At 40.2% G+C, this 14,347-nt stretch overlaps 1 protein-coding gene across 1 annotated transcript in view; it reads left to right on the forward strand.

The window, feature by feature from the left end:
* The first annotated feature begins 2,698 nt into the window (after positions 1-2,698).
* GTF2E2 (general transcription factor IIE subunit 2) overlaps positions 2,699-14,347 on the forward strand; it is a 66,517-nt gene continuing 54,868 nt past the window's right edge. The window contains exons 1-2 of the mRNA XM_032413468.1: positions 2,699-2,905; positions 12,025-12,194. Of these exons, the coding sequence (XP_032269359.1) occupies positions 12,029-12,194 (166 nt within the window). The 5' untranslated portion in view covers positions 2,699-2,905; positions 12,025-12,028. The remainder of the gene's footprint in view (positions 2,906-12,024; positions 12,195-14,347) is intronic.

Genomic DNA, 14,347 nt, shown 5'->3' on the forward strand with positions numbered 1-14,347 from the left:
CAGAGTACAGTATATCACAGAAAAGTGCCTTGAATGAATGCAGTCACTGTTTTCCGTGTTATGACCTAGTCACAGGCAATAGGCAGTACAAACAGTGGTAATACCACTGGTTGACCAGATTCAACATTTATATATATTAATCATTTGCTGGGATGTGTATGGGAGGGTTTCAAGTTGGGCAATGATAGTAACAGGTCATATTTGGGTAAAGAAGGGGCAATGAGATTTGAGGGTTTGAATTGTAAATAACATATTCTAATATTGGTGTTAGAAAGCTTACCTGTCCAGTGTCTGTTCCAGTTGGGTGAAATGAGAGAAGACATTGAAATAAAGTAATAGTTGTGGGGATTTTGTTAAAGTAATTAAACAAGGAGGCTGTTAGACTAAGGAGGCTCTAATGCCTTGGTAACCAACATAAGCAAACTGAAACCTAAGCCAAAGTCAATGACCTTGAATCTGAGAAAATGAAACTTAATAACTACTAATCACAAACTAAGTAGGCTTTCCCAAATAGAGTAACTGCTTATACAAATACTTCTTTGGATTTGCTTCTGAACACTCTGAACCATTTTCTGTTTGGGGTCGTCTGACTTGAATCAATGTTTGCTCAAATAAACTCTTCAAAAATTTAATGTACTTCAGTTTATCTTTTAACAGTTCACTGAGTGCTTTCCATGTGGTAAATCTAGTTCTGTAAAAGCATGATTCTCTAATTGTTAAACTCATAATTCTCAAGTGACTAGAAAGTGAGTAGGTGTCAAAGTTTTATTTAACACAAGTGGAAATAAACGAAGGCCACTCCCTTGAGAAAGACTAGAGAGTGTACTATATAGCAAGGGAGTCAGCCATTATCACTTATGTTTGATAGAGATTCAAAGGCAGTTAGGGAGAGGGGAAAACTTTATAATGAAAAAAAGGGGGATGGTTCCGGTAGGCTCTTGTTTTTTAGATTTATTTATTTCTTTGAGAGAGAGCAAGAGAGAGAACGTGCACACATAGGGAGGGCAGAGGGAGAGGGAGAGAGTCTCAAGCAGACTCCCTGCTGAAGGTGGAGCCTGATGTGGGGCTCCATCTCACGATCTCGTGACCCTGAGATCATGACCTGAGCTGAAATCAAGAGTGGGATGCTTAACCAATTGAGCCACCCACGCGCCCCATGGTTCCGATTAAAGGTTGTTGGTAGAGGAAGCTGGAGGTGGAACCACGAGAAGTGGGGCCATCAGTGTGATTGGTTTGGGGAGCATATGTATTTGGTTTTCTCTAGTTGGTCCTGATACGAATGAACAACCATGTGTGAGTATATGTGTGTGTTGGGTGGGGGAAGTTGGCAGCCTTTGAGCAAATCTTGACCATCTTGAGCTAATTGCTGCAGAGGCTGGTTTCTTATGTGGGTCAGAGTTTTATTATTACATATGGTCTAGCCATTGTCCTATTTGTATATTAAATCTCTCACTCATTAATAAAGAGCCAGCAGAATGATGGAACTGGTTCCAAGAGGATATGAGAAACTAGGCTTTATATAATAATTGGGGAATGGAACGATGAAATACAAATTAATAAACTGATACAAAACTGGCTCATGTTTCTCAGGACAAGGTAATTTTAACTTTAGGGATAATTTTTTTCACTTGCTGCCAGCTCCTTCTCTCCATTACACCTCATCGTTTTTTTTTGTTTTGTTTTTTTTTTACCAAACTCTGAGTTTACTGGGTTGTAATATTCCAGCAAAGTTACATTTCCTGAGGGTGTCAGATGAACAAGTGAGTTTATTAGAAAATCCTCTAGAAAGAAAGAAAGAAAAGAAAAGAAAGAAAGAAAGAAAGAAAATCCTCTAGAATGAAACTAATTTCAAAGAGCCACACCTCAACCATCTTTTGGCTTTATTTCCAAGTTTTGGATACAAATTTATGTATTATTTCATTTAGTCTTCACATCAGTCCAATGCAAGTACCCTGTTTTGGTAGTACAATTATTATTCTCATATCTCAGATGCGAAAACTGAGGCACAGGTTAAATAACTTGACTAATCAGTACTAAGTAATTAAACAATAGCTGCAGAATAGCTGAGCACTGGCTTTGCTGCCACCTCAGGTTGTAAGAGTGAGGAAAGGACAGGGAATTGACACACTCCAGTACCTCGAAGGCTGTGGGCAACGCCAGTTATCTTTGTCGTGGCTTTATTGTAGCTCTTTATGTTGCTTCTGAATTCTAAATCCTTGTCCAAGGAAGTTCACAGGTGTGGTGGTTGGGAATTTAAGCCGGGCTCCACGTCCGTATTTGCCTTTGCTAGCCGTGCGGTCTTGAGCCAGTCATTTAGCTTCACCGGGCCTGTTGTTTCCTGACTTGTAAAAGAGAGAGCTGGGACAATGTCCTTTGAAGTTCAGGTGCTGGTGACTAGCATTTGAAGTAAAGTACCAAACACCTGGAGGAGGATCTGGCCGCTTTAAACTTCTGCAAAGTAAAGGTTTTTTCCATTGTAGCAACGGCTACTTTCTTCCTACCTGAGTCTCATTCTCCGCCCTTCCCCCCTCCGCCCCGTTGTCATAGAAATGCGGGACGCCCCAGCTGGCTGATTCCCCTCCTGCTAGACTTTTGGCGGGGCACGTGACGACGCACGCGCGTTCTCGGCGGCGGGGGCGCCGCGGTGCCTGCCGGGACTGAGCTCCTAGTAGCCTGATCAGGAAGTGGCGGGCGGAGCCCCCGGCCGAGTCGCGCCGCCTCAGCCGCCGCCGCCGCCGCCAGTGCCGAGACCCCGACCTGGCGGGGCTGCGCTGGGCGTGCGTGCGGGCAGGCGGGGGCGCTGACGAGGAGCAGGAAGCGGTGGCCACGCGGGCGTGGGCGGCTGGTCGAGGTGGAGGCGCTGGGAGGCGGCGGCCGGTCGCGTGGGGCGGCCCTCCTCGCTCAGGTAGGGGCTGCGGCCGCCGGGTGAGGGGAGCGGAGCCCCGGCCTGTTGTTCCTCGGGACCGCCTCCTCCCGAGGGCCGAGCTCGTCTTCCAGCTCTCGGGAGGCTGGGGCTGCGGTTCCCTGCGCGACACACTGAACACAGTAACAACTTCTTGGGAGCATTGTCTTTTAGGCCGGAGGTCCATTGAGCAAACTTTTGGGTTGGAAAGAGGGGAAATTCGCAGTCAGAGAGCTGATTGTGTCTCTTCCTAGCCCCCGACTTTACATCAGCAGTAGGCGAGCGAAACGTGTGTGCAGTTTAGGGAACCACGGTGTCCAACTAAAGGCTTTGATTTAGATGCACCTTTACGGGCTATTTTTTTAAGCTGTCTTTTGGAGACTGGGTTTGTAATGATCCCTAAACTTTAGTTATTATAGTCGTTTTGGCTGCAAAGTCTAGAGACATGTTCCAGACCCAAACACTACGGTACCTTTTCGTCCACTTCTCCATTCCTGTGATTTAAGAGGTAAGCGGTCTCGTTTCTTACCTTGCTGGTTGTTCTCGGCGGTGTTCTTAGGTGCCAGTGGCAGCTCTGAGGCTTACGCAGGGAAAGAGGCGAAAGAGAGGAAAAGTGGAAAGGTTGAAAAAAGTCGTATGGTAGAGTGGAAAGAACGTGTGCTTTGGAGCCAGGAGATTTTGATTTAATTTTTGGCTTTTCAGTGACCATCCATGGAGGAACACGTTTAACTCCCTGAGTTGTGATGTTTTGTTTTTGTTTTTTTAAGTGGAAAGTGGGCATGGTAATGTATCCTGTCTACTGCATAGGTCAGTATATGTAAAACTCTACGGATTTTTTGAGTAGTCTGAAAAAAAGGAGGAAAAGTTAGGCGGAGCATACGATGGTGGGAGAGAGAGAGACAGACAGACATTAAGCCTTCTGCTCGAGGTGCCGTTGAACGTTACCCAGAGCACACAGGTCGCCTTTGTTTTAGAGGCCTTGACCAGCATTTCAGGTCTGCAGTAAGGAAGCATTTGATTTAGGAGGCAGGGTATTGGTGTCCTGGCCTAGGTACTGACAAATGTGTAACCTTAACTGTACCTCTTCACTTCAGATTTCACATATTAAAATAAGGAATAAAACTAATACCTATTGTCTCATTGAATTGTGAGGCTCAAGTGCTGTAAGCATTTAGGTTTTTGTAAACTAAGGCTTTTGTTTAAGTTTGTGTTAAAATCATGATTAAAGCCTGGTTTAATTACCTCTCTTTACAAGGTGAAATAAACAGCTACACATGTTTCCTGTTTTTGGCTTGTTGCCCCACTTTATCACTTTGATTTCTCCTTTTTCCCCCACACTCCCTCCCCCTCCCCCCAAGACTCTCTCCTATCTTCCTCACCCTAGCATAATCATTCTGTTATTTCTTTTCAGATCCATCTCAAACATACTTGTATAGCTTTATTATTTAAACAAATTGCTTTTCACAAACATTGTCTGATTTTAAAGTTGGGCTAGATATAGACTGCATTGGTAGTACTGTCATTTTGCTTATGATAAAATTGGATTTAGAGAGGTCTAGTGGCTTGCCTAGGGTCATGTTGCAGTTAGAGATTAGTACTGAGGGTTCCAGAAGTCAGATCTTTGATACCAATGCCAGTGACTCTTACTCATTCAAGTAAAGTTTACTCTGATTATTTCTTTTTCTTTTTAAAGATTTTATTTATTTGACAGAGAGAGACACAGCGAGAGAGGGAACACAAGCAGGGGGAGTGGGAGAGGGAGAAGCAGCTTTTCGCTGAGCAGGGAGCCCGATGTGGGGCTCGATCCCAGGACTCTGGGATCATGACCTGAGCCGAAGGCAGATGCTTAACGACTGAGCCACCCAGGCGCCCCTACTCTGATTATTTCTTATCAGTGCTTATATTTTTAACTTTTAGCACTCTAAGTCACATTTTATTCATTGGTTTTTAAGCAGTGCTCAATTCTTTAATATTCTCAAATGTAAGCTGCTTGAAGGAAAGGGTTTATTTTCTAGAACTCTTCAAAGCTCGAAGTACATAAACACAAGACAAGTACACAAAGCTTAGAGTCAGAAACATAAGACATTTAATAAAGGCTTGTGAAACCTGTAACAAGGCTAAAACAATTTAAAGATGTTTTTGTGTTCATTATTCATTTAACAAATATTTATTGAGCTACACTGTGCATGAAGGCTTTCACAGTTAAGATGGGGGCACCTGGGTGGCTTATATGGTTAAGTGTCCAACTCTTGAGCTCAGCTCAGGTCTTGATCTCAGGTTGGTGAGTTCAAGCCCCACGTTGGGCTCCACACTATGCATGGAACCTATTAAAAACAAAGCAAAACAAAATAAAGTAAAAAAAAAAAAGAAAAGTCTTTTTCCTCCCAGACCTTCCTTCCCTACTTGTGAAGAATGCAAAAATCATTTACATGGTCAGCTTGTTGTGCTTCCTAGACTTTCCATGGTATTTAGGAGAGTTCAAACAAGAGAGGAAATTTTCTTTTTTAAAGATTTTACTCATTTGAGAGAGAGGGAGAGAGAGAGCGAGCGAGCGAGTGTGAGCATGAGCAGGGGGGAGAGGCAGAAGGAGAGGGAGAAGCGGACTCCCTGCCAGCCCAACGTGGGGGCTCATAGGGCTTGATCGCAGGACCCGGAGATCATGACCTGAGCCAAAGGCAGATACTTAACCATCTGAACCACCCAGGCACCCCAGGAACTCTTTTTCTTAATTGACACACAGTGTTACTTTAGTTTCAGATATACAAAATAGTGATTTTATTTTATTTATTTATTTTTAAATAGATTTTTTATTTAGTTGTCAGAGAGCAGAGAGACGGGGGGGGGGGGGGGAGAGGAAGGGGGACTCCATCCCAGGACGCTGGGATCATTACTTGAGCCAAAGGCAGCCCTTTAACAACTGAGCCACCCAGGTGCCCCCAAAATAGTGATTTTACAACTCTCTAACTTATGCTATGCTTACCAGAAGTGTAGCTACCATTTGTCACCATACAATGCTATTACAATACCATTGACTATATTCCCTGTGCTAAACCTTTTTTTTTTTTTTTAAAATATTTTATTTATTTATTTGACAGAGAGACACAGTGAGAGAGGGAACACAGGCAGGGGGAGTGGGAGAGGGAGAAGCAGGCTTCCCACCGAGCAAGGAGCCTGATGCAGGGCTTGATCCCAGGACCCTGGGATCTCGACCTGAGCCAAAGGCAGATAGATGCTCAACTGACTGAGCCTCGCAGGTGCCCCAGTGCTAAATCTTTCATCCCCATGACTTATTCATTCCTTAACTGGAGGCCTGTATATCCCACTCCCTTTCACCCATTTCTCCCCTCCCCATATCCCCCTCATCCCCCTCTCCTCTGGCAACCATCAGTTTATTCTGTGCTTATGGGTCTCAAGAGAGGAACTTTTTTTATTTTAAATTTTAATTCCAGTGTAGTTAACATACAGTGCAATATTAGTTTCAGGTGTATAATATAGTGACTTACTAATTCCATATATTACTCATTGCTCATCAAGATAAGTGTACTCTTAACCCCTATCACCTATTTCACCCATCCCTCCCACCCACCTCCCCTCTGGTAACCATCAGTTTGTTCTCTGTAGTTAAGAGTCTATTTTTTGGTTTGTCTTTTTTTTTCTCAGCTTTGTTTTGTTTCTTAAATTCCACATATGAGTGAAATTATATGGCATTTGTTTTTCTCTGACTGGCTTATTTTGCTTAGCATTATACTCTATAGATCCAGCCATGTTACTGCAAATGGTAAGATTTCATTCTTTTTTATGGCTGAATAATATTCCATCATGTGTGTGTGTATGTGTACACATCTTCTTTATCCATTCATCTGTCGATGGACACTTGGGCTGCTTCCGTAATTTGACTATTGTAAATAATGCTGCAATAAACATGGGGGTGAATATATCTTTTTGAATTAAAGTTTTTGTATTCTTTGGGTGAATACCCAGCAGTGTGATTATTAGATTGTAAAAGAAGAGAAGAACATTTTAAAATACTTGTTGAAGGGCACTTGGGTGGCTCAGTAGGTTAAGTGTCTGACTCTTGATCTCAGCTCAGGTCTCAGTGTCATGGTTCTGAGTTTAAGCCCCTACTTAAATAAAATTACTTGTTAAATGATCTGTGGCTTCCCTGGTTGTACTGAAGTTGCTAGAACTGTGGAGTTTTATTTTGTATTTTTTTTTTTTTTAAGATTTTATTTATTGAGAGAGAGAGAATGAGAGAGAGAGCACATGAGAAGGGGTAGGATCAGAGGGAGAAGCAGACTCCCTGCTGAGCAGGGAGCCCGATACGGGACTTGATCCAGGGACTCCAGGATCATGACCTGAGCCGAAGGCAGTTGCTTAACCAACTGAGCCACCCAGGCGCCCTTATTTTGTATTTTTTTTAAAGATTTTATTTATTTGAGAGGGAGAGAGCACAAGTGGGGGGTGGAGCGGCAGAGGAAGAGGGAGAAGCAGACTCGCGGCTGAGCAGGGAGCCCGATGCAGGACTCGATCCCAGGACCCTGGGATCATGACCTGAGCCGAAGGTAGACGCTTAACCAACTGAGCCACCCAGCACCCAGAACTGTGGAGTTTTAGAATTGGGGAAAAAACCAAAAGAGGTCTAGTTCCACCTCCCTCTAAATCAGGAATTTTCTGTAGATACTTTTAACAGTTTTTTTTTTTTTAAAGATTTTATTTATTTATTTGACAGAGAGAGACACAGCGAGAGGGGGCACACAAGCAGGGGGAGTGGGAGAGGGAGAAGCAGGCTTCCTGCTGAGCAGTGAGCCCAATGTGGGGCTCGATCCCGGGGGCCGAAGGCAGACGCTTAACGACTGAACCACCCAGGGGCCCCTATTTCTAAAAATTTTAATCCAGCCTTTTTATCACTTAATGATAGAGTTCACCAGTTTAATTTTTTTTTTAATATTTTATTTATTTGACAGAGATGACAGCAAGAGCAGGAACACAAGCAGGGGAAGTGGGAGAGGGAGAAGCAGGCTTCCCGCCGAGCAGGGATCCCAATGTGGGGCTCAGTTCCAGGAGCTCGGGATCATGACCTGAGCTGAAGGCAGACGCTTAACGACTGAACCACCCAGGCGCCCCTTATTTTTAATTTTTTAAAAAATATTTATTTGAGAGTGAGCAAGAGAACACAAGCAGGGGGAGCGGTAGAGGGAGAGGGAGATCATGACCCAGGCCGAAAGCGGATGCCTTACTGACTGAGCCACCCGGGTGCCCCAAGAGTTCACCAGTTTTAAAACACACCTTTTCATTTATAAGTAATTCTGATGGTTCTCTCTCTCTCTCTCTCTTTTTTTGCAATGAGCCTACATCTGCCTCCTAATTTCTGCCTAGTAGTTCTGATGTTATTTCTAGAGCAGCATTGTCCAATAGAAATACAATGTGAGCTGCAACTGTGAGCCACACATGTAATTCAAAATTTTCTAGTAACCGTATTTTTTTAAAAACTAGAAAAAATTAGGGTGAATTAATTTTTAAAATGTTTTAATTTTTGAAATTGTATTTTTAATTTTTCATTATTGAAATATAATTGACAGGGGTGCCTGGGTGGCTCAGTTGGTTAAGCATCTGACTCTTGATCTCACCTCAGGTCTTGATCTCAGGGCCATGGGTTCCATGCTGGGTGTGGAGCCTACATTGAAAAAAAAGGAGAAAGAGAAAAAAAAAAAAAGGGAGAAAGAGGGCGCCTGGGTGGCTTAGTTGGTTAAGCGACTGCCTTTGGCTCAGGTCATGATCCCGGACTCCCGGGATCGAGTCCCACATCGGGCTCCCTGCTCAGCAGGGAGTCTGCTTCTCCCTCTGACCCTACCCCCTCTTGGGTTCTCTCTCTCACTCTCTCTCAAATAAATAAAAAATAAAAGAAAGAAAAAGTATAATTGACATACAATGTTATATTAGTTTTAGGTGTACAGCATATTGATTCAACGAATATATACATTACTTAGTGCTTCCCATATGTATAGTCCTCATTTGTCACCATGCAACATATAAAAAATAATATAAAATTATTGAGTATATTCTGTAATGCTGTACTTTTCATCTCCATGACTTATGTGTTTTGTAACTGGAAGTTTGTATCTCTTAATCCCCTTTACCTATTTTTCCCATCTCCCCACCAACCTCCCCTTTGGTAACTAACAGTATGTTCTCTATATTTAAGAATCTGTTTGTTCGTTTGTTCTGTTTTTTTAGATTATATATATATAAATCATATCCTATAGTATTTGTCTCTGTCTGCTTATTTCACTTAGCATAATACCCTGTAGGTTTACCAATATTGTCTCAAATGGCAAGATCTCTCTTTTTTTTTTTTTCTATGGCTAATATTCCATTGTGTGTGTGTGTATCACATTTTCTTTATCTGTTGATAGACACTTGGGTTGCTTCCATATCTTGTAAATAATGCTGCAGTAAACGTAGGGCTGCATATATCTCTTTGAGTTAGTGTTTTTGTTTTCTTTGGGTAAATGCCAGTAGTGGAATTATTGGATCATATGGTATTTCTGTTTTAAATTTTTTTGGAACCTGCATACTGTTTTCACAGTGGCTGCACCAGTTTGCATTCCCACCAAGAGTGCATAAGGGTTGCCTTTTCTCCACATCCTTGTCAACACTTGTTATTTCTTGTCTTTTTGACACCAGCCATTCTGACTAATGTGAGGTGATATCTTATTGTGGTTTTGATTTGCATTTCCCTGATGATTAGTAATGTTAAGCATCTTTTCATGTATCTGTTGGCCATTTATATGTCTTTGGAAAAATATCTATTCAGGTCCTCTACCCATTTTTTAATCTGAGTGGTTGTGTTTTTTTGGTGTTAAATTATATAAGTTCTTTATATATTTTGGATATTAACCCCTTATCAGGTATATCATTTACAAATACCTTCTCCCATTCAGTAGGTTATCTTTTTGTTTTGTTGATGGTTTCCTTTGCTGTGCACAAGCTTTTTAGTTTGATGAAGTCCCAATAGTTTATTTTTGCTTTTGTTTCCCTTGCCTAAGGAGACCTATCTAAAAAATGTTTCTAAGGCCAATGTCCAAGAGATTACTGTCTATGTTTTCTTTTAGGAGTTTTAAGGTTTTAGGTCTCATATTTGGTCTTGAATCCATTTTGAGTTTATATTTGTGTGTGGTGTAAGAAAGCGGTCCAGTTTCATTTGTTTTTTGCATGTAGCTGTCCAGTTTTCCCAACACCATTTGTTGAAGAGACTGTCTTTTCCCCCATTGTATGTTCTTGCCTCCTTTGTCGTGGATTCATTGACCAGGTGTGGGTTTATTTCTGGGCTCTGTTCTGTTGATCTGTGTGTCTCTTTTTGTGCCAGAACTATACTGTTTGGTTACTATAGCTTTGTAGTATATCTTGAAATCTGGGATAGTGATACCTCCAGCTTTGTGCTGCTTTTTCAAGATTATTTTGGCTATTCAGGGTCTTTTGTGGTTTCATACAAATTTTAGGATTATTTTTTTAAAGATTTTATTTATTTATTTGACAGAGAGACACAGCCAGAGAGGGAACACAAGCAGGGGGAGTGGGAGAGGGAGAAGCAGGCCTCCCGTGGAGCAGGGAGCCCGATGTGGGGGTCGATCCCAGGACCCTGGGATCATGACCTGAGCCGAAGGCAGACGCTTAATGACTGAGCCACCCAGGTGCCCCACAAATTTTAGGATTATATGTTCTAGTTCTGTGAAAAATGCTATTGTTATTTTGATTGAGATTGCATTGAATCTGAAGATTGCTTCGAGAAGTAAGGACATTTGAATGATATCCTTTTAATCCATGAGCGTGGACTGTCTTTCCATTTGATTGTGTCCTCTTCAATTTCTTTCATCAGTGTCTTACAGTTTTTAGAGTGTAGGTCTTTGACCACCTTGCTTAAATTTATTCCTGGGTATTTTATTCTTTCTGGTGCAGTTGTAAATGGGATTTTTTTTCTTAATTTCTCTTCCTGCTACTTTGTTATTAATGTATAGGAACAGAACAGATTCCTGTATATTAATTTTGTATCCTGCAATTCACTGAATTCATTTATTAATTTTTTTGGTGGAGTCTTTAGGGTTTTCTGTATGTAGTATCATGTCTTCTGCAAATAGTGACAGTTTCACGTGTTCATTACAAGTTTGGATGCTTATTTTTTTTATAATCTTTTTTTTAAAGATTTTAAAAAGATTTTACTTATTTGAGAGAGTGCGTGTGTGCATGAGCGGGGGGGGAGGGGCAGAGAGAGATGGACAAAAAGACTCCCTGCTAACTGGCGAGCCCGATGTGGGGCTCAATCCCATGACCCTGAGATCATGACCTGAGCCAAAGTCAGACACTTAACCACCCAGGCACCCCACAAGTTTGGATGCTTTTTTAATTTTCTTATCTGATTGCTGCATCTAGTACTTCCACTACTGTGTTTAATAAAAGTGGGGAGAGTGGATATCTTTGTCTTATTTCTGATCTTAGAGGAAAAGCTTTCACATTTTAACCATTGGGTATGATGTTAGCTTTGAGTTTTTCATATTTGGTCTTTGTTGTGTTGAGGTATGTTCCCTCTAAACCCACTTTGTTGAGAGTTTTTATTCTGAACGGATTTTTATTTTGTCACATGCTTTTTCTGTATTTATTAAGATGATCATATTGTTGGTGGAAATTAATTTTAATATTTTATTTAACCTAGTATATCTAAAATATTATCAACATGTAATCAATCTAAAATATCTCATCAGTAATTCTAAAAGTTCTTTATACTATGTCTTTTAAATCTGGTGTGTATTTTACACTTCAAGTACATCTCAACTCTAGCCCCATTTCACGTGTTCCATAGGCACATGTGACCAGTGGCTATCATATTGGACAGTGCAGTTCTAGAGCTTTAAAGAATAATTCTGTTTCTCTTTACTAATGCCTAGCACGGTGCCTGGCACACAATAGGTACTAATTAAAGATTTTTAAGTGAATGACTATGTGAATAAATACAAGTGGTGAGAGCTAATGAAGGTAATTTTGTTTGGAAGTAATTCTTGGGACCTAGGGATTTGGCCTATAGGTTTGAATGATTAGAATCTGTATTAAAAATACTTATATCTTTGCAGAATTATGGATCCAAGCCTGTTGAGAGAACGGGAGCTGTTCAAAAAACGAGCTCTCTCCACTCCTGTAGTAGAAAAACGTTCAGTATCTTCTGAATCATCATCATCATCATCAAAGAAGAAGAAAGCAAAGCTAGAACATGGAGGATCATCAGGCTCTAAACAAAATTCTGGTTAGTAAAATTGACTTTAGAACTGTTCAGTTTTATTTTTAAGGAAACCGTTTAGTCATGGCAAGTTCATTTTTTAGTTCAACATTTGTATTTATTGTTAGATACTTTGTTAAGTATAAGGGAACTTAATAAGAATATATCATTCTTAAGATGTTACTAGTCTTGTGTTATAGTTAGAATTTAGGTTATCTTTTCAGAAATAACTTTGTTGAAGTTTAATTTATATACCATATATTTCACTCATTTTAAGTGTACAATTCAAAGATTTTTAGTAAATTTACGAAATTGTGCACCTGTTAATGTAATTGAATTTTAGAACCTTCCCATCATCCCCAAAAGATCTTTTGTGCCCATTTACAGTCACTTCTTGTTCCCACCCCAGCCCCAGATAACCAATAGTCTACTTTCTGTCTCTATTTGCTTTTTCTGGACATTTCATATAAATGGAATTGTACAATATGTAGTCTTTAGTGTGTGGCTTCTTTCACTTAGCATTTATTGAGATGATCTTTTTGTTGTTTATGCTGTTAACATGGTATATTACATTGGTGGATTTTTCAGATGTTAAACCAACCCTTGCAGTCTTGGAATAGATCCTACTTGGTTGTGGTGTATGATTCTTTTTGTTATGGGATTCAGTTTGCTGGTATTTTGTCCAGGATTCATCTGTGTGTAGCATGTGTCAGTACTTCATTCTGCTTTATTGCTGAACAGTAATCCATTGTATGGGTATATTACAACTTGTTTATCCATTCATCAGTTAATGGACCCTGGGATCATGACCTGAGCTGAAAGCAGATGCTTAACCAACTGAGTGACCCAGGTGCCCCAGAAATACGATAGTTTTTGTACGTTGAACTTGTATTCTGCAACCTTGTTGAACTTGTTTATTCTTTCTAGGTTTTTTTTTTTTGGTGTGTGTGTGAATTCCATAGGGTTTTTTTTACATACAAGATTATGTCATATGTGAATAAGGACAGATTTACTTTGTCCTTTCCAATGTGAATGCCCTTTCTTCTTTCCTTCCTTCCCTCCTTTCCGCCCTGGACTGGCTGGCTAATAGAATGTTGAATACAGGTGGTGAGAGTGAACATCTTTGCCTTGTTCCTGATCTTAGGGGAAAGGCATTCAATCTTCCACCTTTATGTATGATCTTAGCTGCATGGATTTTGTTATCAGGGTGAAGTTGCTCTCTACTTCTAGTTTGTTGAGAGTTTTTAATCTTAAATGGCTATTGGATGTTGTCAAATGCTTTTTCTGCATCTTTTGAGAAGATCGTGTTCTTGTTCTTTATTAATATTACATTAATTGATTTTTTTTCAGATGTTAAACCAATATGGCGTTCTTAGAATAAATTCTACTTGGTCATGATGTATAATCTTTTTTTATTTGTTGTGGAATTTCAGATTGCTGGTATTTTGTACAGGAGTTTTGTGTTTGTATTCACGAGGGTATGGTTTGTAGTTTTCTTGTGATGTCTCTCAGGGTATTTCTGGCCTCATAAAATGATTGGTGAAGTGTTCTCTTTTCCACTGTTTTCTGGAAGAGTTTGTGAAGGTTTGATATAATTTTCCCTTTAAATATTTGGTAGAGTTCACTAGTGAAGCCATTTGGGCATGAGCTTTCCTTTGTGGGAAGCACGTGTAGAAATTCTTACAAATCTATTCAGATTATTTGTTATCTTCTTGAGTTAATTTTGGTGCTTTGTATCTTTTTAGGAGTTTGTCCGTTCCATTATCTACACTGTCTAAAGTTTCTCAAAGTATTTCCTTGGAATCCTTTGATTTCTGTAAGGTCCGTAGTGATAACCCTCCCTCTTTCATTTCTGATTTTAGGAATTTGTGTTTTATTTTGTTGATCTTTTCAAAAAATCAACTTTTGGTTTCATTTATTTTTCTCTTGTATTTTTCTTTTATTGATTTCTACTTCACCATTATTTTATTTCTTCTACTTATTTTGGGTTTAGTTTAGTCTTAGACTATTACCTTTTAAACAACAAGGTCAGTCCAGTGTAATTCACAACAAATTATTTACCTACCTAAAAATGTAGCAATAGTAATCTTCATGGACGTCATTTTGTTAGATGTTTTGCAAGCTGTTTTACTAACTGATGTTAAAGCAGAAGTAATGTTTTTATCAAGTAGGCTATCGGT

Source organism: Phoca vitulina, unplaced genomic scaffold, assembly GCF_004348235.1.
Source record: "Phoca vitulina isolate PV1807 unplaced genomic scaffold, GSC_HSeal_1.0 scaffold15, whole genome shotgun sequence".
Classification (NCBI taxonomy): domain Eukaryota; kingdom Metazoa; phylum Chordata; class Mammalia; order Carnivora; family Phocidae; genus Phoca; species Phoca vitulina.